The 26,170-nt window shown below is 43.9% G+C and overlaps 1 protein-coding gene and 1 long non-coding RNA gene across 17 annotated transcripts in view; one reads left to right on the top strand and one right to left on the bottom strand.

Moving 5' to 3' along the window:
* The window catches only part of GBF1 (golgi brefeldin A resistant guanine nucleotide exchange factor 1), a 136,613-nt gene that overhangs the window by 93,678 nt on the left and 16,765 nt on the right, over positions 1-26,170 (top strand). For 7 of the 13 annotated variants that reach the window (XM_064269380.1, XM_064269383.1, XM_064269381.1 and 4 more), the window contains 15 exons: positions 6,104-6,235; positions 10,124-10,242; positions 10,773-10,881; positions 11,398-11,458; positions 12,676-12,730; positions 16,483-16,630; positions 16,980-17,203; positions 17,723-17,891; positions 18,338-18,549; positions 18,871-18,969; positions 19,629-19,823; positions 20,057-20,246; positions 20,849-20,989; positions 21,307-21,395; positions 22,509-22,711. In XM_064269380.1, the coding sequence (XP_064125450.1) occupies positions 6,104-6,235; positions 10,124-10,242; positions 10,773-10,881; positions 11,398-11,458; positions 12,676-12,730; positions 16,483-16,630; positions 16,980-17,203; positions 17,723-17,891; positions 18,338-18,549; positions 18,871-18,969; positions 19,629-19,823; positions 20,057-20,246; positions 20,849-20,989; positions 21,307-21,395; positions 22,509-22,711 (2,146 nt within the window). Of the gene's footprint in view, positions 1-6,103; positions 6,236-10,123; positions 10,243-10,772; positions 10,882-11,397; positions 11,459-12,675; positions 12,731-13,464; positions 13,564-16,482; positions 16,631-16,979; positions 17,204-17,722; positions 17,892-18,337; positions 18,550-18,870; positions 18,970-19,628; positions 19,824-20,056; positions 20,247-20,848; positions 20,990-21,306; positions 21,396-22,508; positions 22,712-26,170 lie in introns of all 13 variants that reach the window. The other 6 variants (XM_064269384.1, XM_010589034.3, XM_010589033.3 and 3 more) reach the window with 4 other exon arrangements.
* On the bottom strand, positions 6,229-16,985 carry LOC111750295 (uncharacterized). Of its 4 annotated transcripts, none has more exons than XR_010318070.1 (4): positions 16,639-16,985; positions 10,812-16,482; positions 10,306-10,409; positions 6,229-7,952 (listed from the first exon to the last, which is right to left on the bottom strand). It is a non-coding gene; the product is annotated as an uncharacterized LOC111750295 (long non-coding RNA). The 4 variants fall into 4 exon arrangements; XR_010318073.1 differs by lacking the exon at positions 16,639-16,985 and having other exon boundaries at positions 10,812-11,178; positions 12,284-16,490; XR_010318072.1 differs by lacking the exon at positions 16,639-16,985 and having other exon boundaries at positions 10,812-12,391; positions 13,673-16,490.

Genomic DNA, 26,170 nt, shown 5'->3' with positions numbered 1-26,170 from the left:
TAACCATGTCTATAAGTGAGGAGTGTGTATATCAAAGATAATCTTTTTCCCTCCTGCCTTTACTTCCCCTCTCTACCCATGTCTAAGCATTTGTTTGAGAAAAGGAAATATCTGGAAAACTGTTGAATGATAGGTTAAAAAAAAAAAAACACCATTGGGAGCTTAGGCAAACACACTGGGCTTGCTTTCTCCCCCAAGGCTGCCTTTGTAACAGACTCTCTGCATTCATGTGCCTATACACCCAAATTGTACTTTGTTTTGCAGTTAGAATCATAAGTTTTAGGGATCTAAAGGAGTTAGAATCATAAGTTTTAGGGATCTAAAGGAGTTAGAATCATAAGTTTTAGGGATCTAAAGGAGTTAGAATCATAAGTTTTAGGGATCTAAAGGAGTTAGAATCATAAGTTTTAGGGATCTAAAGGAGTTAGAATCATAAGTTTTAGGGATCTAAAGGAGTTAGAATCATAAGTTTTAGGGATCTAAAGGAGTTAGAATCATAAGTTTTAGGGATCTAAAGGAGTTAGAATCATAAGTTTTAGGGATCTAAAGGAGTTAGAATCATAAGTTTTAGGGATCTAAAGGAGTCTTTAAGAATCTACCACCCCCACCACCACCTCCTACTCCTCAGGAAAAACCTGTGAATGAGAAAACTATAGCCCAGAGAAGTGAGGTTTTGCCCAAGGTCACACAGTTAGTGACAGAACCAGGGCTGGGGCTAGTGCATTTCTTTATTTCATTTCTCCTATTTTTTTTTTTTTTATTGTGCAGGGCAGGGTTGCAAAACCCTGTCTGAATTCAAAATTAGTGGCAAGGTGTTTGACCCTTAAGCTCAGGCTAAGAAATAATTTCTCTGGCAGCTGCTCTCTGACAGTAGTCTTCTCTAGAGTCAGTTTCAGAAATGAAGCCTAAATTTACCCTACCTGGCCATTCACAAGCCTGGAAAACTCAAAGCTGATAAACAAAGGTATGTCGGGTATTGCAGATATACCACAGACTTCTGGCTTTGCCATGGTTTAGTTTTGCTCATCCTATGGGCTGCTGGAAACCCTGATGGCATAGTGGTTAAGTGCTACAGCTGGTAACTAAAATGTCAGCAGTTCAGATCTACCAGGCACTCCTTGGAAGCTCTGTGGGGCAGTTCTACTCTGTCCTATAGGGTCGACGGCAGTGGGTTTCGTTTCTTACGGACTACTACTCTTAATGTCCCCAAGTGACCACAAAGAGCACAGGTCCTTCTTACTGAATTTATAGTACCTCAGAAATTCCAGTTGCAGATCATTCTCAATCTTACGTTGACTTTTACAAGAAATTTTCTTGTTTTTTTTTATATAGCATAATCAGAAAAGTAGAATATGAAGACTTAACACTTTCTCCTAAAATGGAATGTGCAGGCATAGACAGAAAATCCCAAAACCAAATAGCTGTTTGTGCTCAGATAATGCTGTTTTGTCTCTGGATGTCAAGAGGGGTAAATGAACTAGATTTCTGTTTTTATCATGCTATAATTCATTAGTCTTTATACATGATCCAACTTGTGAACGATGATACTGTCTCCAGGAACATGGACCAATATTTACAGGATAAAGAGCTAGGATGGGTGGGTGGGGGGCAGGGGGAGCAGGCTGGTGAGACTCTAGAAAGCAAGAAGGGAAAAGTAGGCTCAGAGGGCAAAAGGGTCGAGACAGGCATTTCTGAAGCCAAATGGTGTTGAAATAATATACCATAGGCCTTTTTCCTTGTCAGCATAATCCAATTGAGAATGCCCAACCGTCCCTGATAAGAGTCACTCAGGAGTAAAGAGCTTCACAACCAGAGAAAGCAGCTTATGTGTGCATTTTGGCTCAGGAATGTGCCAGCCCAATGCTGGCCAAATGAGAAAAGGCTGTTGTAGGCTGGAGAACACAAGCCTTCTGGAAGAATAGTGGCTGTTCCCCTGTAGGCTAGGAGGAAAGTATTCCCTTCTCTCCAGGGCAGTGTTTGAGGTCACACATTGAGGCCTTTGACATATATTATAAGAGAGGGTGGAAACTCCACCATGAAAAGAGAAAACAGTGTCAGGATCCATCCCTCTTGTCACCTCATCATCTGAGAGGTCGGGAAATTTGGGGGACTTCTATAGATTCTCAGATTAACATCAGGCCAAACCAAGACATCTCCGTTTTAATGTTGTAATACAGGGAGTTGAGCTCCCAAGCTCCTTGTTCACTGGTAGTGGGCCAGGTATGGGCAGAACACCACCAAAACATCTCCAAAGGACTTCACTTTGCTTTGGGTTGAAGTGGTATATGGGCTTCTCCAGAAATAGTTTAACAATTCTTGTTGTTATTAGGGATTGACTGGGGAGGAGGTAGGCCTGAATTTGATTTTAGAAGCAGGTGGCGTAGTCCTAGAAGTGTTCTTCCTCCAATGGAAGCAGGAGGGTTGGATTTCCCTGCCTTGTACCCGTTCCTTTTTTCTCTTCCCGTCTTAGAACATGAACCAGTTACCTTCAGAGCACCCCTCTACCTGATCTGCACTCTCTGTTTACTGGACTGTTTGTGCCTTGAGGTTGACAGCCTTCCAGGGTGGGAATTTTGGCTGCTTGGCTGCGGTGTCAGGTATCTCCTTGGTTGTGAAATTACTCAGCCTGCTTACTATGGGCAGCATCATGGCACCTCTGCCCTGGAGAGCTCAGGCAGCTCTTCTTGCTCTTCTGAAGGAGATCCAGACAGTTGAATCTCAGTCCTCAGGCAGGTTGAGCCGGAAGGCAGTATACCAGAAACCTTTCTGCCCTGGCTTGATGAAGCAGTAGTGTTGAATGGCTAGCAGCACAGCTTTTGGAGTCAGGTGGACCTGAATTTGATTCCTGCTTCTACCATTTGCTAGTTGTATGATCTTAGGTGATCTTTCCAAGACTCATTTTCATCTTCAAAGTGGGGATAATTGTAAGGAGAGAAGGTATGTATAGTGCTTAGCACATAGCATCGCACAAAGTAATAAATGGTTGCTCCTGTTGTTACTATCGTTATCTCTTCTAAATGGATGATTTTTTCATTCATTCATTTGAAAAAGGAAGTCTGTTCCATTCTCTGATACTACACATACCTTAGAGAAAGCTAAAGCCTAAGAGATAGTCCAAACTGCATCATAAATAACCACCATCAATTATTTTGGTATTTATCCTTAACTTCTATCCTCTTGAAGGTTTAGGAATGAAAGGTAGAAGACCTGCTGTTGAATATTTTGATATTCACTTGAATCTTAATAAACTTGTATACAGCGTAAAGAACACTGGTCTGGGACTCCAGAACTAAAAAATCAGCTCTTTATTTTGCACTTTATTCCACGCATTGTACCAAGTGTTTTACATCCACTAAAGGAGATCATGTACGTAAAGTGCGTGACACTGTGCCTGGCACATATGTATATGCATATGCAATAAATGTTAGCTGCTGTTTATTTTTCAAAATATCTTAATTATCACCCATTTTACAGGTGATAAAATAAAGGCATAGAAAGGTTACGTAACTAAGGTCACACAGCTACTTAGTTGCAGAACTAGAATTTTAACTTTAAAGCCCATGTTTTTACCTGGTACCCTCAACTTCTAGTCCTGGCTTCAACACTAACTGGCTATGTGGCATTATACAAATTACCTAACCTCCCTAAGCCTTAGTTATCTCATTTGTAAACTATTTTTAGGGACTTTTTTAGCTGTAATATCCCAGGATTTAGAGAGTTTTCTAGAGTGGTAGCCAAGAAGTAGGACTTAACTATCTAGGAATCAAAGCGTAATCTGCAGATCAGTGTGGGTCCGTGATACAATGCATACAGAAATTGAGGGAAACTCTTTAGAAATTTTTATAGCAACTTGGCAGAGTAGTTTTTGTGCATGTTGATTCTAATAATAAAAATTGGAGTTGTGTATTATGTCTTTTTTTTTAATTTCCTTTTACTAGCAATTCATTTTTACTGTATTTTATAAAAGTATGGGTCTGCAATGGGCTGATATAAACAACAACAAAAAAAAATTGGCCCTTACCACAGACAGTTTGAAGAGCACTATTCTAGAGGGCCCAACTGAACATTTCACCAGGCTTATAAATTAAAATTCCAGGCTTTAAATGTTTACAGACAAACCAAAAAAAAAAACAAACCCATTGCCATCCAGTCAATTCTGACTCATAGCAGCCCTATAGGACAGAGTAGGACTGCCCCAGAGAGTCTCCAAGGAGCTGCTGGTGAATTCGAACTGCTGAACTTTTGGTTAGCAGCTGAGGTCTTAACCACTGCGCCACCAGGGCCCCCCTTAAATTAGGAATGCCCTTGCTAGTAATGCCCAGCTAGGAGCACTTCCCGCCCCCAAACCTGCAGAAGTTCTCTTAGAGCTTCTCTGATCCTCCTGGAAATCAGCAGTTGAACCTAGAGAGCAAAATTCCAATTCTGCCTAGACCAAACTCTGAAAAGTTAGCTTCATATACCATGATTCCCCTTCCCTCCTTTTTTTTCCCAGGGGGTGGAGGAGTGAGGGTGATAGCGAGGGTCCTGGTGGGCTCGTTAAAAAGTCCAACCCTTCTAGTTTTCCAGCAGTAAATTTCCATAAAGCATCTATTGACTCACAGAATGGAAGTGCTGGAATGTGTTTCTTAGCAGGCATTGTTAATTAAAACAAAACAAAAAAAGAAGGGAGAGGAAGTTTCGACCCTGGCTGTAAAACCTTTCACCATGAAGGAAGACATGAAGCAAGTACAGTTGATATTTCAGTTTTTCCAAATATTTCTATTCCTTACATCTCAACCCCCATACGCCTCCCTCCCCCCGCCTGCCCCGCCCGCCCTATGAAGGTTTTTCTGCAAATTCTTCATCTGTAGATGGGGGCAGTGGGGGATGAGAAGCAGGTTTTATACAGCTGATGTGATCGCTATGCAGACAAACTTGGAAAATGCTACCCAATCTGCTGATTAATTAAAGCATTAATCTGAGCAGCCGGGAGGAGGGAATGTTTACCCTGAGAGGGAGGTGATAGGAATTGAGTGGGAAGCTCCCTGCATTTGCATGAAAATAAAGGTGCTTAGGAAACCCAGCTTCCTTTTGTCTGTAAAGGTGGGGCAGCGTGATCACATCCTTAGCTCTTTCTGGCCTATTTAGGGAGCCTTTTAGGAAGCTGGTCTCTGAAAAATGAAATCATAGCAGAATCTAGAAAAACAAAAAATTCAACCCTGAGCAGGGTAGAGTAGGGAGCAAGTCTAGTGTGGTATAGCTTCGTAGATCTGGAATGAAATTTTTTAAATTTCAGCAGTCTGTACTGGTAATTAGGTACAATAGATATCAGGGTTTTACAAGTTTTAGAATCATATAGCCTGGGCTCAGTTTACAGCTCTGCCTCTTACTCTAGCCAGTCATGTGTCTTACCTGAGCCTAATTTTTCTCATCTGTAAAATAGGGATTATGAATTGCCTCTTCACCTCAGGGCAAGTAACCCTCTGCTCTAGGAAGCGGGGCTGGAGAATGGTTAGGACCTTCTAAGATTACAAATTGCCTCTGTGAGTGAGGGACTGCACAGCCATTTGTTCTTTTTCTGCTTATTTTTTCATAAGGAACTGTTTAAGCCCCAAGGTCCCCCTCCCCCACCAACCCTCCTGGGTTGTGCTATGCTCTTTCCCTAAAAGAAGTAAACTTGCCCATAATAGCAAAAGACGTAAAGACAACCACACTGGGTGTACCTAATAGGGCAGAAGATGAAGTTTACCAGTATATCACTGGAGAGGGTAAGAGATTTGAGCATTTCCTCCTGAAATGGACATGGAAAATTGACCCAGCAATTGATGGTGGTATTATTTGATGATATTAAAGATGATTTGATGATATTGAAGAATTATTGTTAATTCTGTAAAGCACGATAATGGTATTGTGGGGTGTTTTTCTTTCCCCCCTTTCACCTTCTTTATCTCTTAGAGCCACATAAACATGCAAAATTTACAGATAAAGTGGTACAATGTCTAGAACTTGATTCAAGGTAATCCAGAGGGAGAAAGATTGACCCAGTAACCAAGACCTCTAGCCTTTTTCTAGGGTTTAGTTTTTTCAGATGGCATCTCTTCATTCCTCTTTTCTTTTCTTGAAGAACTCTCAGAGATTGAGCCCAATGTGTTCCTTCGTCCATTCCTGGAAGTGATTCGCTCTGAAGATACCACTGGCCCTATCACTGGACTGGCACTCACCTCTGTCAATAAGTTTCTGTCCTATGCACTCATAGGTAAGAGCTCAGACTTTTCTTGGATAACCACAGCACTTCATTTCCTGCCTCTCTGTGGGAGGAGAGGAGGGGCCAGGCCCTAGGCAATGAGCTGGTGATACTGAGAAATTTTTTTCCAGCCATCTCTTTCCTTATATAAGAGAAATATGATTGTTATTGGCTACTTATCATGCTAATTGACTGTTTGTATTGAGTGGGGAAGGGGGGGAGGTTTCACTGGGACTCTGGGTTCTTCTGAGCATGCCTAGGAGGGAGTTAAGGGTATAAGGCCCTTGGAGGTTTTGTTTGTTGATTTGGTTTATTTTTAGTTACTTTTCCAATATAATACATGCCAATTTTATTGTAAGAAGACAAAAAATAAAGAGGTATCTAAAAAAAAAAAAAAGTTAATGGTCTGTCTTCTTTCTCAGTGCTTCTTCCCCTGCTTGAGGTAAATAGTGTTAACAGCCTGGTGTGACTCTCTATGTGTGTATAAATATATTTAAGTACCACACCTTTTTTAAAAAGAAATAAAAATAGAATTATGTGCTACATATTTTGTTTTTTCACTTGATAGTATTAGATGTACATGATAGAATTACCAATCTGATCTATTATTTTTGATAGCTCTGTAATTTCCATAGTACAACTATAACACAATTAATCAATCATTTTCTTATTGATTAATATTTAAGTTGTTTGCTATTTGGAGCCATTATAAATAGTGCTAAAAAAAAGCATCATTGTTCATATGTCCTTATTTACAAATTTCATTTTGTAGAGCAGATTCCTATTTACCTGGGGTTTCTGGATTGAAGGCCATGTGCATATTACATTTTCATAGGTCCTCCCAGGTTGCCTTCCCAAAAGGTTACAGCATTTTACCCTTCCACCAGCAATGTATAAGAGCATCCATCCCCTTCCCTATCACCAGCACTGAATATTATCACTGTTCTTTACTTATGCTAATCTGGTGGGTGAAAACTGGTATGGTGGTGTTTTTATTTCCTTGAGATTGAACATTGGCTGTTTGAATTTCTTCTCCACTGCCCTTTTTTTTTTTTTTTTTCAACTGAGTTGTTGTTGTCTTTGTTTTTCTTATCATTTATAGGGCTCTTTTTTCAGGAATATCAACCCTTAGTCTATGATAGTATTACAAGTATTTTCTCCCAGTCTAGCCCAAATATTTACCTAGTCTGTTGTTTATCTCTGGAATAGTTTATGGTGTCTCCTTTGGATTACTTTTCAGTTGGTCTCATTGTTCAGGGTCCTGGATTCTTTTCCCTTACTGTCAGCCCGTGTGCAAGTGTGAGGAACATAGAAAACACACGGCTGTCTTTGTTTCTAAGTAGGGGAACAAAACAAGATAAGGCTCAGGCTGTAAAATGGCCTTAAGATCAGGGCAAGAAAATTTATCTATTCTAGAAGGTTGGGTTTGCATAGCTGATGCATTCAGGATCCTGAGCAGGAATCCTGGGTGCCAGCTAGGTTCTGAATAGGTGTATCAGCCTCTCCAGGCACCCAAGCCCTTCATACTTTTCCTAAGCGTAATCAGGCCCAGCCAGTTCCAGCCTTGCCCTGAGCACCACCTGCAGGTCATCTCTCTTCACAGCCTCCAGCAGCTGCCCCCTTGTGCCTTTTCCCTCTGCTGTCTTGTCCCTGTTACTTTCTTCCCTTCTTGAACTTGGCAGACAGGCTAGTTATTGGAGACTTCAGGCCAGCTGGTCATTGGAGTTTCCTGTGGCAAGAAAGGAGAATGCTGGAGGTGGCGATTGCAGTGGGCATGAGAAAAGGAGCAGGAAGGAGTATATGAAAGCCAGAAGGCAAAGAAGATAAGATTGGCAAATTTCTATGCAGTCTGCTCCAGACTGGCCTGGATAGGAGGACATTCTGAGGAATAGGTTTTAGGGAAGACAAGCCCGTTAAATGAACCCAAACCAAACAGTCCTGTGTTTAGGCTGTCCGTTCAGAAGAAACACCCCCTCCTCCCTTCCAATCCTGTGACCCAAGGCTTCTGGGATTATTTTAGGTCCCACTGCAAGGACCAGCCTTTTGTTTGGCCCTGCACAGCTGCCAGACCAGGATTTGTCCCACTGATTGCCTTGCTCACTGGCAGGCCCTGCCTGTGGTTCTAAAGACCTGTCACTCTTACCTGCCTTTTTAGAAAATTAACTTTGCTGCTTCATTCAAGCTCAGAGTATAAGAGCTATAAAGAGATCAGTTAGATCTTAAACCACCTTAACAAGGAAGATTACTGAAAGAGAGGAAGAAGTTGACCCCCCAGGAGCATTGTGAGATAGGAGCAAGACTACCATTCACTGACCTCTGAAACACCACACAACACTGAGAAGGACCTGGATTTCCTATGGGCCCTGGAGGCCTGAATAAGGACTGTCAGGCAGGGCTGTGAGAGAGGACTCAGGCAAAGGCCTTGAGAGTATAGGATTTTCTGTACTAAGTGGGAAAAACACAGAGAGTTGGGGGTCCTAGAAGGAACTAAGTCACTCCATTATACTCTATATTATCATGAAATTGGCTTCCTTCTCCATGACCTCTGGAGTAGCCACTTCTAGTACTGGGTAGAAGGATGTTTTAAGTAAGACAAAAAGAGTCTTTGACAAGGTGTCAGACTAACCAGGACAGAGAAAGAACAAACGAATACCACTCACAACTAATGAAACTTTTCTGGCTTGTTGTGTGAGCAGTGTTCAGGCTTCTCAGCCATTGCCTGAGCTTTAGGCTCAGGAACTCCCACTAATTTCAGGTGCCAGGAAAGAGAAACTGGTAAGAATTTCTCCTTCTCCTATCACTTACAGCTAGAAGATGTCCCTGTACTACACCATGCTACCGCTAGAGCTACTTTATCACTTATAAAACTTTATCATGTGCCTACCTTTTTTCCTACTTCTGCTCCCTTTTCAGGAACAGCAGTACAAAGGGTCCTTCAGAGCAGACCTGGGGCAGGAGCACCATAACCCAGACAGTTCTGTGGGACCCTGATAGGCCTTGATGAAGGCAACTTCTTTGGCTACTCCTTGTGGCCGTTTAACACATGAATGGGAGCAGTTTCCCCCCTTGGCAGCATATGTGTTAGCCTCCGACATTGTGCTAGTTGTCTGACCCTTAGCTTGTCCCCTTTCCTTATTCACAACTGAAATCCTCTCTCTTTCTCCCACTCCCCAATTAGCCAGCTCCAGTCCTATTTAGTTTGCCTATTTTCCCTTCTAATGCCTGTTTAGTTAAGCTGGATTCTTGCTCAGTGCCATATTGTTTTAATAAGAATGAAACCAAAGCAGGAAGAGCTCTCTGACCTTTGTAATGTGGCACCAGATATGAGTATTGGCAGCAGTGACTATCCACTTCCTCTGACTGCTCCCCTACCTCAGTTGCACCTGAGCACAAAATTCCAAAAGCTGTGTTGAAAGACATAAAGAGAAAAGCTGCAGCTTTGGCATTCAAAGCTCTGGCCCTACTCGGCACTTACTCTGGGCCAAAAACTCTCATTTCCAGTCTTTTTCTTCAAGAAATGAGTAGCTTTACACCAGTAATTTCCAAAGCATGTGTTAGCTTCACCTGGGATCTTGTTAGAAATGCAAATTCTCAGGCCCCACATCAGCTCTAGTAATGCAGAAACTGTGCAAGTGGAGCTCAGCAATTTGTAGTTTAACAAGCACTCCAGGTGATTTTGATGCATGCTTAAGTTAGAAAACCACTGTTTTACACAGTGGAGTTAAACAAAAGAGCTCACTAAACCCTAAGCCCAGTTAAGGGCAAACATTTTCAGGTAGCTCAAGGGAATTAGAGAGAAGAAGACCAAAGACTCCCAAAGCAGCCCCTAGACAGGATGCCTTGCCTTTTCTTTCTCTCTCATCATTTAGTCACTTAGTCTTTCCTTTATTGCTGGAGCAGATCCCATTCATGAGGGCACAGCAGAGGGCATGGAGAACATGGCAGATGCTGTCACCCACGCCCGCTTTGTGGGCACGGATCCTGCCAGCGATGAGGTTGTCCTGATGAAAATCCTTCAGGTAAGCGGTGGGGAAGCGCAATTAGGCTAATGGCCAGGAGCTGGTACCTCCAGCTCTACTTACCCTAGTCTGCTGGCAACTTGAAGCTGTGTTTTGATTCCACTGGGGCTTAGGGAGCGGCTTTGTTTCCAAACAAGCAGCTCGAGTACCCAAAGTAAAAGCTTTTTCTGAGGAAATAATTAAAAGCTTTAAATGAATTGATATCGAATACTGGGAGCCCTTAATACATTTAGACCTCTAACAGACTATTTGTTCCATCCATCTGTTGGGTTCCTGGGCTAGGGCTGGAAGGAGTTCTGAGCCATGACAGGGTCATGCAGAGTAAAGAAATAGTTTCCAAGACAGGTCCTGGGAGACCTCTCTACCAAACTACATTAAAGCAAGGTCAGCGTTCCTGCTAACTTCCTTTCTCACCCCTAAGTGCTTTCCTAGGAGACTGGAGAAACACAAGGCAGCCTTTCCCCCTTCAGGTACACCTCTTCACCCAGCCTGCCTTGTTTATCACAGTATCTCCCCTTTCTTTATGGTAGGTTCTGCGGACACTGTTGCTGACCCCAGTGGGTGCCCACCTGACCAATGAATCAGTGTGTGAGATCATGCAGTCTTGCTTCCGGATCTGCTTTGAAATGAGGCTTAGTGGTAGGTGCATAAATCTCGTCTCCTTCACCATGCCTGGGGCCAGCATCTGTAAGCATGAACACAGGATGCTGTCTCTGATGAACCCCAGAGACAGGAAAAACTCAGGATTTCTCCATCACCCACCTCGTGGAGTCATAGGGGTCTGGAAGTCTTTGTCCTTGACTCCTTGTTGTGAAGATAGAATAGAGACCTCAACCCATTGTGCCAGGGCAGAAGGTGGGATGGATTCCAGGCTGACTCAGCTCAGGCATCAACTCTTCCTCCCCTAGGGTTTCTGGGATTGACACCAGCCTGCAACTGCACAGAACACATGCATTGCTCCCCTTTCTTCCTGACTCAGTAGTGCCACCTAGTGGGCCAGTGACATTATGGTTGCCAGGCTGAGCTGGAGCTGGTTTTAATAAGTTTGGCATAATCCTTGGTAAACAAGGTTTGGAGGGGAGTCTGCTCTGAGAAGCCTCCTGATAATAGCACAGCAAGTAATGACACCTGTGTTATTTGTTTTCGCTTGTGCAGAGTTATTGAGAAAATCCGCAGAGCACACTCTCGTAGACATGGTGCAGCTGCTCTTCACAAGGTAAACCTGCTGCTGTTTGCTTCAGCCCGGCTACCCAGGCCTCTTGAGCCTGCCTGCTTCCACATAGCCACTTCAGGGACCCAGCCAACCCCACAGCCATATCAGAGGCCACTGGGATTAAGGATGGGGGTAGCTCTCTGGGCCCAGGGTTACCGGGCAAGGGAAAAAGAAGAGGGAGCTTGCTTGGCTTCAGGGAGGCGTAGAGAGTTATTTAATCTAGGCTAACAGACCTCATTCTGTGTCCCAAACTAGTGTCTGTTTCTGTTCAGGTAACAGCTGGGAAAGAGAACCCAGAGAGGAAGCCAAGTCCAAGGGTGACTGGAATAGAGAGCTGAGCTCCCAGAGCTTGTCCTGATCACTGTAGGAGGGACCAAGGATAGGGCGACCAGTAATCTTGGTTTGCCTGGGACCGTCTCCATTTTCTGTAGGGTCACTATGAGTCGGAACTGACTCAAAGGCAACAGGTTTGGTTTTTGTTTTTTGGGTTTTTTTGTCCTGATTTTAAGACTGAAAGTCCCACATGCTGGGAAGCCCCTCAGTACCAGGCAAACCAGGATGGTTAGTTACCCTGGGCAAAGCCCTCAGCCTAGGGCCTAGGATGCCTTTTCATACTATGCCCTACTGCCTGTTTCCTACACCTCCTTTCAATAGACTAGTTTTGAGAAGAGCTGAGGAAATGGCTTTAAAACCTCCCTCTGGGATTTCTTTTTGCTCTTCAAATCTGTAGGTAATAATCCTTGCTTACTACGTCTGTCTGTGGTCCCTGCTGCAAAGAGTTTCTTACTCCAGAAGTTCAAATCTACTAGTTTCAAAACCTCAACCTACCTTTTTCTTCTCAGCCTATGCCCAGTCTCCTGAGGATTTGATAGACTTCCCTCTCCCCATCTCTTGGCTTTCAGCAACACTTAGAAGTGAACGCAAGCAGGGTGGAATCTGTTTAAGGATAAAAAGAACCTCCACACTCCAAGGGCACTTAGTCACCTTGCCCTGAGGACTTTACTTTCTCTTTCAAAAAGTGTTCATGTCATGCATCCCCCAGTTCCTGTGGTTCTTTGATGAAGCTCTGAAAAAGGATGAGATTAGCCTTTTTCTCTTCCTAGGTTTTCCTGAGAAACAGGTCATGCTCTGGCCCAGAACATTTTTGGGTGGTGGCTGGCTAGAGGGGGGGAATTTGTCATTATACCTAATGACATTCTCTGGGGTTCTCTATCTTGTAGGTTACCTCAGTTTAAAGAAGAACCGAAGAACTATGTGGGGACCAACATGAAAAAGGTATGATCTGGGAGCTGGTCTGCTGTCCCTCATCTAAGCCTTGATCTCCCAGCTTCAGTGCTGTGGGGATTTTCCTGGATAGGCTTGCTTAGCAAAGACATGCTTTTGTCTAAACAGGTCTGCTTGGAATCTAGAAAATAGCTACCACTCCTTCAGTGGGCAATTTATTCTCTCCCAGATGCCTCTCCTTCCTTAACTTTTCCTTTCTGGCCTTTGTTGACCCATCATATAAGCTGGTGAGCAAGTCCTTCATGGACCCTGGGCGAGGCCTACCAGGCTGGCCTGAAAATGTGTGTTGACAAAAATGAAAGTCCTGCCATCCCCTCAGAACCCTGCCTTTTCAGCAGGTAGGAGCCTAGACAGACTGTGCTCCAAATCCCACCATAATGCTGGATTAGTTTGGGCTCACGCTTGTGCTAGCCTCTGTTGAAGAGACAGATCAAGCCTGACTCCAGGTTGGAAGGTTCTCAAACTGCTGGGAGAAGAATGGTGGTCAGAAAAATGGCCTCTTTCTATTGTAAACTGAAGCCCTGGACTTCACAGGCCTCTGATGAGAATTCTACTTGCAGCCCTAAGAGGTTCTGCCCATGGAGATGACCTTTGGCTGTTTGGTGCATGCACCTGACCTTCCCCTCTACCCTGCCATCCATTCCCATTCCTGCCCTGTGCCCTGTTGGTGTGTGTCTGAGTTTATTTCACTCTGTTTAAATCGTGCGTTTGCCTGTCTTTCACAGATTTCTCCATGTCTCCTCAACAAACTGGAGCTAAGTAGTGGGGAGCAGCCCAAAGCCCTGAACCAGTTAGAGAGGGTACTACTCTTTAAGAACCTCAAGGTCTCTCTCCCTCGCCCTCTCCTTTTCCCCTTTTTATTTCTTCAAATGTTTATTTATTTTTTATATGTAACACCTGGGTCCCATTTCCATTGAGTAGAGCACAACTTACCCCTCCCTTGTAACACAGCATGGCTTTGGAAAAGTTGCATGTATTTGTAGCTTTGCCGGGTTGAGAATTCTGCTGGGGCATCTGGTTGCCTGGAGGCAGAAGGAGAAAGGCTTGAACTGATGATACATCATCTAGTGAGACTAGATAGCCTGAGTTCTACTGTCACCTTTGGGAAGGGTTAAGCTCTCACATTTGTAGAGAAACCATGAGGGACCTCTAAGCAAGACCCTTCTCTTTCCTCTTCTACCCTCTCCCTCTCTCAGAGCTGGCATAGAGAGTTTAAGCATAGTCCTTGACTCTAACTGGATACCTGGACTGAGTTGGAGGAAAAGGGTAGTCTGCCTAGCTGGGGTCTTTTTTTCCTTAGTTACCATTAAAAGGGTTATTCCAAGGTTTAGAACTCTAGTTTGATGGAGACAAGCTAGGTGCCAAGGTAGCCCAGAACACTGGGACTACTTGGCATCTTTGCAGATCCCCTTTGTCTTTTAAAAGTTGAGATATAGGAGAGGGGTCCAAGCTAAAGATTACCCTAATCCCCATATTTCTGCCTCAAGGAAGAAGAGGGAGAGAAGGAGGTATGGACTGTGTAGGCTATCTGTCACAACAGTGTGTATGCTAGAGGTGTGCTTGTGGACATCCAGGTCTTTGAAGATAAAAAGAACTGTGGGTGTAGGTGTGTACTCGGCTAGGCAGTCAATAGGCCTGTGTTCTCTTTGCATGCATTGTCTTAAGATTCATTTGTGTGTTTGTCTAGTCTTAAGTTGCAGCTCTTGTCAGTGGTTACCTGGCATATTGCCAGGATTTTTTTTTTCTTTTTTTAAGCTTTGCTGTCCTTTGGGAATACAGAGTTGTACAGATAAGGTGGTGTAGGGTTCCATGAATACCTGCTGCCCACCCCTCCTCACCTTAGGATAGAGGGAGCACAGGTGTATTTTTTAAGGGCTGAGGTATTTTTGAGAATTGGCAGCCTCTCAGCTCCTACTCTAGCCAGGAGGCAGAGAAAGCTCACTGAAGCAACCAGGCTGGAGCCAGCTTTGCAGAGGACAGGGAAGAAAACAGTGAGGAAGGGATGATCCTAGTGTGGAAAGGAACCTCAGTGAATGACTGGCTTCTCAGTGGAATTAGGACTGCCTGAAGTTCGTGAAATGGGGGAGCCCCCTGGAGAGAAGGGGTGCCAAATAAAAGTGAATCCAGACGTTAGTACTTTTTGGAGCTCCTTGACAACTGCCAGTAAAGCCAGGAGGTCATGGTTTTCTGTCATTGATATCTCAGGCTTCTTGCCCCTCTGCATTTTTGGCTGACTCCTCCCCCAGAACATGTTTTACCATAAACTTGACCCAGCTGAGCTCAGCCCCCACTTCTGCTGAAACTGGGGCAAGTTTCTAGGGTACCTTAGCTCTGGAGAACCTTAGCCACAGTGCTTAGAGTGCTTGAAGTTGCAGTGTAGGTATATGACTGCAGGCATTTTGTAGTTGGAAGGACAAGAAGTGTAAATCCAATGCAAGGTTGTTGCTGTCTTCCTGAGAGCTAGGGGAAGGACTCAGTTCTTGGACATCTCGCCTTTATGGAAGGAGCTATGGGGTAGGAAAGGAAGAATTATGGTTTCTAAGCAAGGGATCAAAGATTACCCAGGTTCTAGAGGGCTTGGGGACGCCGAGGAAGGGGGTCAATCCCCAGATATCAGAAGGAAATGAACAGGCCAAGGATAGTATGCCTTTAGGAATAGGCAGGGAGGAAGAGCGCTTCTGCCCTCCTAAGAGCATTGTAATGGCTGCTGGAAGAGAGCTATTGTTGCCTAATCTAGGAGTGGCCCATCAGTCTAGGAATGGTTTAGTATAACTCTATAACAGGACTGGGTTTAAACCCCAGCCAAAAAAGCATCAGGGCTAGGGAAGAGAAATGCTCTTAAAGTAACTCTGAACTTAAAGTGGAGGAAATGCATTTAAAAAACTTACATCTTAGAGTTGTCACCAAGTGATAGATTGTCCCTGTGACTAAAAGAAAGCCATAGAAAGAATAGAAATACAGCAAGAGAGAGGAGAACGGAATAGACCAAAGGTCCAAGGAATCGGGGCCTTCCTATCTAAAAACAAACTGTATCTAGAAGACCAACAGTGAGACGAACAGGAGGCTCCATTGATATAACAAAATTGTGAGCAGCAGAGAGCATGTCGTGACTCTCCATTCTTAACTCTGGGAATAAACTGGGATCCACTCCTTCCTTAATCCAAAGAATGAGCCTCTGACCAATTTGATGTAGAAACTCCAGAAAGTAAGGAGTGTGTTTACGATCTAGGCTCAGTCTATGAAGCAATAAAAACCCAGACATAGGAAAGCCAAAAGCCTGGATGGGAAGAAGTAGGCTCATGTAGTTGGGTAAGAACTAACAGGAATAGGGAGGGGGCTGTTCTGCAGGGTGGTTGAGAAGGAATGCCCAGGAGTCCATGGGCCTGTAGACCTGAGATTCTGGGTAAAGGAGCCCCTATCCTTCCTGCAAGAGGTCATGCACCTCTACAGGACTCAGGACCCAAGGGAGCAGAGTGATAGTGTGAGGGTTGGCCCTATCAATGACTAGCCTAAAAGCTGAATGTCACCTTCCCTGTGGACGCTGCCAAGCCAACTTGTGAAGTGACAAATGTAGAAGCCAGATTAGAGGAGTAGGAATGTGATCTGATGGTCTAGATCCTTACCTGGGCACAGATGTGGGGCATAGGCTGCTTTCTAGGCACTGGTAGGACTAAGAGAAGGGAGATTTCTAGGAATAGAGTCTTGGTTTGGATACAAGTGCTAACGAGGTGTGATATTTCCAGCTGAAAATGAGAGCAGGAGGCATGAGTGATTCATCCAAGTGGAAGAAACAGAAGAGATCCCCCCGGCCCCCTCGCCATATGACCAAAGTCACACCGGGTTCAGAACTGCCCACCCCCAATGGAACCACCTCATCCTCTAACCTCACTGGTAAGTACCCTGGGCTGTTTCCTCTGATTAGAATGGATAGAAGAAAAGCTCCTTCCTCTCTTAGGGATATTGAAATTGAAGACCAATCAGCTGAGAGGCTTTGGTGTTTCTACTGAAAGCAAAAAAGGGAAAACTCCAGGTCAGATCAGACTGTGATTGTTCAAGAACTCTGCAGTGAGTTAGGGGGTGCTCTTCTTGCAGGGGGACTCTGACTACTTTAGAGATCAGTTTATGCGGAGATTAGGTTGTATAGACTGGGAAATAGAGCCCCTTGTACCATGGAAGTTATATTTTTCCCACTGAGTCTGCCCTCTCTTTTCCTTCAAGCCTCACTCACTTTGCTTGGCAGGTGGCATGCCCTTCATTGATGTGCCTACTCCCATCTCCTCTGCAAGTTCAGAAGCTGCCTCAGCAGTGGTCAGCCCCTCTACAGACAGTGGCCTGGAATTCTCCTCCCAGACCACCTCCAAGGAGGACCTCACCGACCTGGAGCAAGCTGGCTTTCCAGGCTACAGCACAGCTGCAGAGCCTGTGAGCCGCGAGCTAGGAGTTCCTGAACAGCCAGACCCGCAGGTATAGCTTTGATTTCTAAAGACCCCTCTCTCATCTTCCACTGTGGGAATTAACTTGATCCTTTGGGTCCTTATCTAGGCCTTAGCTCAAAAGAAGTTTGGGGCAGGGAGGTTCTTCTTCTAGAGTTAGCTGTACTGCCTGGAAAACCTATAGCATGACTCACTATGAGAGATAGCTGATGGGCTTTATCAGGTTATGCATATGGGTGGCACTTGGCAAAGACAAGGCAGCTGGCTGTGGCTTTCTCTGAAAGGCAATGATCTGAATCCCAGGCCTGTGAGAGCCTCTGCTACCTCTAGAGTTCCAGTCACTATAAGTCAATGATGCCTCGGGAGATGTGTTCCGAATCTTTCATCATACTCCTGTCCTGATCCACCTTGCATTGATTCATAGCCCACTGAGCTGGCCCTACACCTGCAGTCCATTAGAAACAGCTTGAAGGACAGGTACTTAAGGAGGATAATTTCCAGATTTCTCTTGCCTCATCCTCGTCCTATATCCCCCTACTACTGGTCATAGCAGGAAGGGGCCCAGGTGGAAAAGGCACAATCAGCATCTGTGGAATCCATCCCGGAGGTGTTAGAGGAGTGCACGTCCCCTGGTGACCACTCCGACTCTGCCTCTGTCCATGACATGGATTACGTCAATCCCCGGGGCGTGCGCTTTACACAGTCTTCCCAGAAAGAAGGTGGGTACTCTCTGGCAGTCTCTGCCTGTCACATACCCCATCCCACCCACTACGGTTTCTGAGTCTAGACCACCTTGGATCCAAGGTGACTGCTGCCTACTGGTCCAAGTTTTAGGCCATTGGCCAGTCAGGAAATGAAATCAAACCAGAGGACTGTTGGCATAGATGGAGCCCTTCCCAGATTTACACAGAGAGGGAATTTGGTGGACAATAGGAAACAAGAGGAAGTATAGAAAACTTGGCACTTTAACAGAAAGGTGTCATCATCAATTCTGATTCCCTAAAATAAGTAAGACTAGTCCCTTCACTTGCCCAGAAAAAAAGACAGTTGTTTCCTTGAAAAGAATCACTTACCTGAAATTGCCTTGTATGATGCAGGGCAGGCTAGGCCAAGCCATCAGGCCAGTTGTTTCTTAGCAGCCTCACTTTTCTCCTGGCTTCCCCAGGTACAGCTTTGGTCCCCTATGGCCTTCCCTGTATCCGTGAGCTCTTTCGTTTCCTCATCTCCCTCACCAATCCACATGACCGCCACAACTCAGAGGTCATGATCCACATGGGACTGCATTTGTTGACAGTGGCTCTTGAGTCAGCTTCTGTAGCCCAGTGCCAGACCCTCTTGGGTCTCATCAAGGATGAGATGTGCCGCCACTTATTCCAGGTAAGACTGAATTGCTAGAGGGCTCAGAGCCCTTGGCTATTTTTCAGGGTATCTCCAGGGCTAGGGGACCACAGATCAGTTTGGCTGATTTGTGAGAAGGGTATAGAGCCCAGGATAACACCTCTCTTGTGATTGACCAGAAATCATAGTAAGAGGGCCCCAGTAGTTGCCCCAGGGAAATATAGGAATGGCTAGATATACAATTTCCTCAGAGCACGGGACCTCAGTGGCAACTTCACCCAGTTTCCTGTCTTGGCTCTCTCCTGGTTGAGCCATAGTCAGGTTCAGAAACCTCATGACCCACCCTGCTCTGATCTGCAGCTACTCAGCGTAGAACGACTGAACCTTTATGCTGCTTCCCTGCGGGTATGCTTCCTACTGTTTGAGAGCATGCGGGAGCACCTCAAGTTCCAGTTGGAGGTGAGTTTCCTGACCTTAGAAGGAAAAGAAAACAGGGGGCTGCATAGGATCCTTAGTGGGACCAGCAATGTTATGGTGCAGTGGTGGGACTTGGGGGTTCCTGTAGGAAAATGCTTTTAGCCCCAATAGTTTGGTTCCTTGGCTCGGCTCAGTAGTGGGGAAGTAAAAAAGGAGCCCCAGGGAAACTGGCTGGCTATGAAGTGGTAGAACCTAAATATTAGGATTGGTGGGTAGCTTCACCGTGAATAGGAACAGCTTTCTGTCTAGCAGTTTCTCTGCAATGCAGGCAGGCAAGTCAAGCCAGCTTTGCCACTATATTGCAAAAAGGAATTATAAATAAGATCAGGTCAGCCTCACACAGCTCAAAAAGGGCAACAGGCAACTTGTTTTAGGTCAGGCATGAGACAGAGCCAGGCTTTATTTCCAGCACAGAGGCCAAAGAGGTAGATGTATTTAGGGTATGGAATACTTTTCCAAAAAAAAAACCAAACCCATTGCCGTGGAGTGGATTCCGACTCATAGTGACCCCATACTTTTAGGCGTCTCTTAATGTATGTCTCCTGTCTGTTTCCTCTGCTTAATTTCTTCCTGTCCAATTTTGTCTCTCCCTATATTGAATTCTTTACCCACTCGAATGGCCATTACTGGGTTATTGCCAGATGTACATCAAAAAGCTCATGGAAATCATCACTGTGGAGAACCCTAAGATGCCTTATGAGATGAAGGAGATGGCACTGGAGGCCATTGTGCAGCTCTGGCGCATCCCCAGCTTTGTCACTGAGCTCTACATCAACTATGATTGTGACTACTACTGTTCCAATCTCTTTGAGGACCTCACCAAGTTGCTCTCCAAGGTGCTGATCACTCTTACTGGCCTCTAGAAAGGAAACTATTAAGGAAATCTTCCGGTGGTGGTGGGATGCTACATACAAGGAGGGGAACACTTGAAGTTTGGGAAACAGGAATAAGAAAAGCATTTTCTCAGGGTAATGTAGAAGTTATAGAAGGTATCAGGATTTTTGGAAAAGAATCAGTTACAGTATAAAGTATTCTAACCTCAAGTCTACCGAATCTGTTTACTTTCCAGAATGCCTTCCCTGTCTCTGGTCAGCTCTACACAACACACCTGCTGTCACTCGATGCCCTGTTGACAGTGATTGACAGCACTGAGGCCCACTGCCAGGCCAAAGTCCTCAACAACCTCACCCAGCAGGAGAAAAAAGAGGCAGTCAGACCCAGCTATGAGACAGAAGACAATACCCAAGAAACCAGTAATAGTGAGAGGCATTTCTTTCTTTGAGGATCCTAGAGTTCTGTGCTTTTATGCTGTAGTCAATGAATCCTATCTCCTGCCCTTATTTCACTTTCTGTGGGTGGTAGTCCCTATTCTGGGTTTCCAGGATTTGGTGACTTGAGTCACAGGCCAGACAGGCAGGTTAGCAAGAACTCATGGACTTCTCCCTTTCTCTTCCTCCCTACTTTTGGGTCTTTAAGGAATTATTGTTTCTTTATAGGGAGAGAAGAGAACAGAGATTAAAGGATATAGGATTCTGTCCCTAAAAGCTCCAGGCCCTACCTTCTCCCACCCCACCCACCCCCAGTATCTGCTCCCCTCTGATTCATCTTCTGGATCTTCCCCTTGAGAATGAGGTTGCCGAATTTCAGGGAAGGTGACTGGATAACCTCTCTGTTACAAAGTTTAATGTTTGGCAGATCTGGACCAATAACCCTTTGTTTTGGCTTGGATTTGCCCTGGGCAGGGTTGGCCCCCTATATGAGAGCATGCTGGTCTCCTTGGCTTGGGACTCAACCTCTCCTGAAGTTCTGCTTGGCTCCCTACCCCATAAGTCTTCACATATATCGTCTCCTCTCTTACCAGCTGAGAGAGCAACCAGCGACAAGAAAGCCGTAGGGTTGGTCCCCGACATCCCAGGCCTGCATCTGCCAGGTGGAGGGTGGCTGCCAGCAGAACACGGGAAGCCAGGACGCAGTGATCTGGAGGAAGCTGGCGATTCTGGGGGTGTGTACTGGGTGTCTATAACCCTAAGACCCCTCAATTGGAGGGCCTGTTGGAGAGCAGAGGGAGGGGCGCAGAGACACCCTAAGGTAGTACCTGAATGAGCCTTGGCTGCTTACCATGCCTTCAGTCCCAGAGAGAGGAAAAAAAATATCTGGAGCCCCAGAAGATAGGCTTCCAGGGCAGTGGAAGACTGATAAGGACAAGGAAACTTCTGAGGCATCCTCCTTTTCTCTGGGGAGTACATCAGTGACCTAAAAAGTCATTGTCCTGGTAAAAGAGGTCTTATGGGTTTTTCACTTTCTTTCTCTCATTCCTAGCTGACAAAAAGTTTACCCGGAAGCCACCTCGATTTTCCAGTCTCCTGCCAGATCCACGGGAACTGATTAAAATTAAAAACAAAAAGAAGGTATATACGGATATCCCCTGAGCTCAGCCTCTGCCCACTTTTGGGTGTCCTTTCTAGGGTTTCTGTACCAGAGCATGAGGGAGAGTTTGGCAGCTCATTGTAGAGCTTCTTAAGGCTAGTCTCTGGGCTTGTTGAGACTTCAGCCACCTGCCTGTCTCCTTTGAAATCTTTCCCTTATTCCTAAGCCATATATTTGAGCATACCCTATTCTATGCCCCTGGGCAAATCCTACCCTAGCTGACAGCCAAGTGTTACTGAAGGTAACAGAGCCCTGGGAACTAGTGTCGTGCAGGTCACAGGTTATTGGTAATCTCCAGCTCTAGAGTAGTAATTGACAATAAAAGGAAATTGATATTTATTCTGGTACATTAGTAAAGTTCAAATAACTGTGCTTTTCCTTAACACAAAGAAAATTTTTTTAAATAAAACTTCTGTTTAACCATTTCTTCCTCTTATTGCCAGCCTATTACCTAATGAATTTTTTTTTTAATAGATAAATTTTATTGCATCTTAAAAATACCACCCATAGGTCTTAGAAATCATCTGGCCTCATTTCTGTAGCTAGACAACTCTTAGGTCTTACTCATCAGTCTGTTGAATGGTTCCTTTTTCATCCCTTAAATGACTTTTATTGTGCCCTTGATTATAGGGGTGTGACTGGACAGACAGAAAGTTGAGTTATCATCACAATTTACTTTATCCTTTGAACCCCAGGGTCTTAAGAACTAGGTAACCAAAGAAAGGAGGGGAATCCAGTCTAGGCCTTAAACAATATGTTGGCTGTAAACAGCTCCCAGGGATGGATATTAGACTGAAGAGAAGAAGGAAGTCTTCTGTGGTCTCTTCTACTTTTTTTCCTGAGCCTCAAATTGGAGGAGAGGGGGCTGTCCTGTGCATTTTGAGCACTCAGAAAAGAAGCTCCTCAGCCAATTCTAATTAGACATGAAAATTGGGGAAAGCTACAGCCAGTATGATCCAGCTTGAGTTCTGCAGTCACAAAGGACCACATCTTAGGAGCCCATTAGCTGGCCAGTTGGGGGCTTGATGGAGTCCAGCCTAGCTTTGTCTGGTTTAGGGACATAGCTTCTGACACCTCTGATCTCTCTCTTCCAGCTGCTGATCACTGGCACAGAGCAGTTCAACCAGAAACCAAAGAAAGGGATCCAGTTTCTGCAGGAGAAAGGCCTCCTCACCATCCCAATGGACAACACAGAGGTAGCCCAGTGGCTCCGAGAGAACCCTCGACTGGACAAGAAAATGATTGGGGAATTTGTGAGCGACCGCAAAAACATTGACCTGTTGGAGAGCTTTGTAAGGTGAGGAAGCTGTAAGCAATGTGGGACATAGTTGGTGATTCGTCTGGGAGGCCAGGGATGCTCTCCCTCAAAGCAGGCTTCGTCAGTTCCTGCTGTGACCCAGACCACATGCACTTCCTCTTACCATCATGTATATCTGTTGGACCTGAAAGGAACTACAGAAACATAATTTTGGGAGCCTCTCTATTCTGCATAGAGAATATTAATATTGCAAAGGGATGGAGCAGGGTTCCTGAACACAGAGTAGGGACTGGACCAGGTATGAAGTTTCCAGCAAGAGCCTGCTAATATAAAAAGTACTAAGGTTAGGCCTTTGCAGAATCCAAAACATCGAAGTATTACAAAGCATCTTCTCAGACCACAAGGCCATAAAAGTGGAAATCAATAACAGAAAAATTAGGGAAAAGAAATCAAATACTTGTAAACTGAACAATACCCTGCTCAAAAAAGACTGGGTTATAGAAAACATTAAGGAGGGAATAAAGAAATTCATAGAATGCGATGAGAATTAAAACATTTCCTATCAAAACCTCTGGGACACAGCAAAAGCAGTGCTCAGAGGTCAATTTATATCGATAAATGCACACATACATAAAGAAGAAAGAGCCAAAATCAGAGAACTGTCCCTACAACTTGAACAAATAGAAAGGGAGCAACAAAAGAATCCATCAGGCACCAGAAGAAAACAAATAATAAAAATTAGAGCTGAACTAAATGAATTAGAGAACAGAAAAACAACTGAAAGAATTAACAAAGCCAAAAGCTGGTTCTTTGAAAAAATTAACAAAATTGATAAACCATTGGCTAGACTGACTAAAGAAATACAGGAAGGGAAACAAATAACCCGAATAAGAAACGAGATGGGCCACATCACAACAGACCCAACTGAAATTAAAAGAATCATATCAGATTATTACGAAAAATTGTACTCTAACAAATTTGCAAACCTAGAAGAAATGCATAAATTCCTAGAAAAACACTACCTGCCTAAACTAACACAATCAGAAGTAGAACAACTAAATAGACCCATAACAAAAAACGAGATTGAAAAGGTAATTAAAAAACTCCCAACAAAAAAAAGCCCTGGCCTGGACAGCTTCACTGCAGAGTTCTACCAAACTTTCAGAGAAGAGAGTTAACACTACTACTACTAAAGGTATTTCAAAGCGTAGAAAATGACAGAATACTACCTAACTCATTCTATGAAGCCACCATATCCCTGATACCAAAACCAGGTAAAGACACCACAAAAAAAGAAAATTACAGACCTATATCCCTAGTGAACATAGATGTAAAAATCCTCAACAAAATTCTAGCCAATAGAATTCAACAACATATCAAAAAAATAATCCAACACGACCAAGTGGGATTTATACCAGGTATGCAGGGCTGGTTTAATATTAGAAAAACCATTAATGTAATCCACCATATAAATAAAACAAAAGACAAAAACCACATGATCTTATCAATTGATGCAGAAAAGGCATTTGACAAAGTCCAACACCCATTTATGACAAAAACTCTCAGCAAAATAGGAATTGAAGGAAAATTCCTCAACATAATAAAGGGCATCTATACAAAGCCAACAGCCAACATCACCCTAAATGGAAAGAGCCTGAAAGCATTTCCCTTGAGAACAGGAATCAGACAAGGATGCCCTTTATCACCACTCTTATTCAACATTGTGCTAGAGGTCCTAGCCAGAGCAATTAGGCTAGACAAAGAAATAAAGGGCATCTGGATTGGCAAGGAGGAAGTAAAATTATCTCTATTTGCAGATGACATGATCTTATACACAGAAAACCCTAAGGAATCCTCCAGAAAACTACTGAAACTAATAGAAGAGTTTGGCAGAGTCTCAGGTTATAAGATACAAAAATCACTTGGATTCCTCTACATCAACAAAAAGAACATCGAAGAGGAAATCACCAAATCAATACCATTCACAGTAGCCCCCAAGAAGATAAAATACTTAGGAATAAATCTTACCAAAGATGTAAAAGACCTCTACAAAGAAAACTGCCAAGTACTACTGCAAGAAACTAAAAAGGACCTACTTAAGTGGAAAAACATACCTTGCTCATGAATAGGAAGACTTAACATAGTAAAAATGTCTATTCTACCAAAAGCCATCTATACATACAATGCACTTCCGATCCAAATTCCAATGACATTTTTTAATGTGATGGAGAAAAAAAATCACCAACTTCATATGGAAGGGAAAGAAGCCCCGGATAAGTAAAGCATTACTGAAAAAGAAGAAGAAAGTGAGAGGCCTCACTCTACCTGATTTTAGAACCTATTATACAGCCACAGTAGTCAAAACAGCCTGGTACTGGTACAACAACAGGCACATAGACCAATGGAACAGAATTGAGAACCCAGATATAAATCCATCCACATAGGAGCAGCTGATATTTGACAAAGGCCCAGTGTCAGTTAATTGGGGAAAAGAGAGTCTTTTTAACAAATGGTGCTGGCATAACTGGATATCCATTTGCAAAAAAATGAAACAGGACCCATACCTCACACCATGCACAAAAACTAACTCCAAGTGGATCAAAGACCTAAACATAAAGACTAAAACGATAAAGATCATGGAAGAAAAAATAGGGACAACCTTAGGAGCCCTAATACAAGGCATAAACAGAATACAAAACATTGCCAAAAATGACAAAGAGAAACCAGATAACTGGGAGCTCCTAAAAATCAAACACCTATGCTCATCTAAAGACTTCACCAAAAGAGTAAAAAGACCACCTACAGATTGGGAAAGAATTTTCAGCTATGACATCTCCAACCAGCGCCTGATCTCTAAAATCTATATGATTCTGTTAAAACTCAACCAGATAAAGACAAACAACCCAATCAAAAAGTGGGCAAAGGATATGAACATGCACTTCACTAAAGAAGATATTCAGGCAGCTAACAGATACATGAGAAAATGCTCTCGGTCATTAGCCATTAAAAAAAAAAAAAAAATTAGAGAAATGCAAATTAAAACTACAGTGAGATTCCATGTCACTCCAACAAGGCTGGCATTAATCCAAAAAACAATAAATGTTGGAGAGGCTGCAGAGAGATTGGAACTCTTATACACTGCCGGTGGGAATGTAAAACGGTACAACCACTTTGGAAATCTATCTGACATTTTCTTAAAAAGTTAGAAATAGAACTACCGTACAACCCAGAAATCCCACTCCTCTGAATATACCCTAAAGAAATAAGAGCCTTTACACGAACAGATATATGCACACCCATGTTTATTGCAGCTCTGTTTACAATAGCAAAAAGCTGAAAGCAACCAAGGTGTCCATCAACGGATGAATGGTTAAATAAATTATGGTATATTCACACAATGGAATACTACGCATCGATGAAGAACAGTGATGAATCTGTGAAACATTTCATAACATGGAGGAACCTGGAAGGCATTTATGCTGAGTGAAATTAGTCAGA

This window comes from Loxodonta africana, chromosome 16 (genome assembly GCF_030014295.1).
Source record: "Loxodonta africana isolate mLoxAfr1 chromosome 16, mLoxAfr1.hap2, whole genome shotgun sequence".
NCBI classification, from domain to species: Eukaryota; Metazoa; Chordata; class Mammalia; order Proboscidea; family Elephantidae; genus Loxodonta; species Loxodonta africana.
Note: the sequence above shows the minus strand (reverse complement) of the source record. Positions and strands in the feature narration are given on the sequence as shown.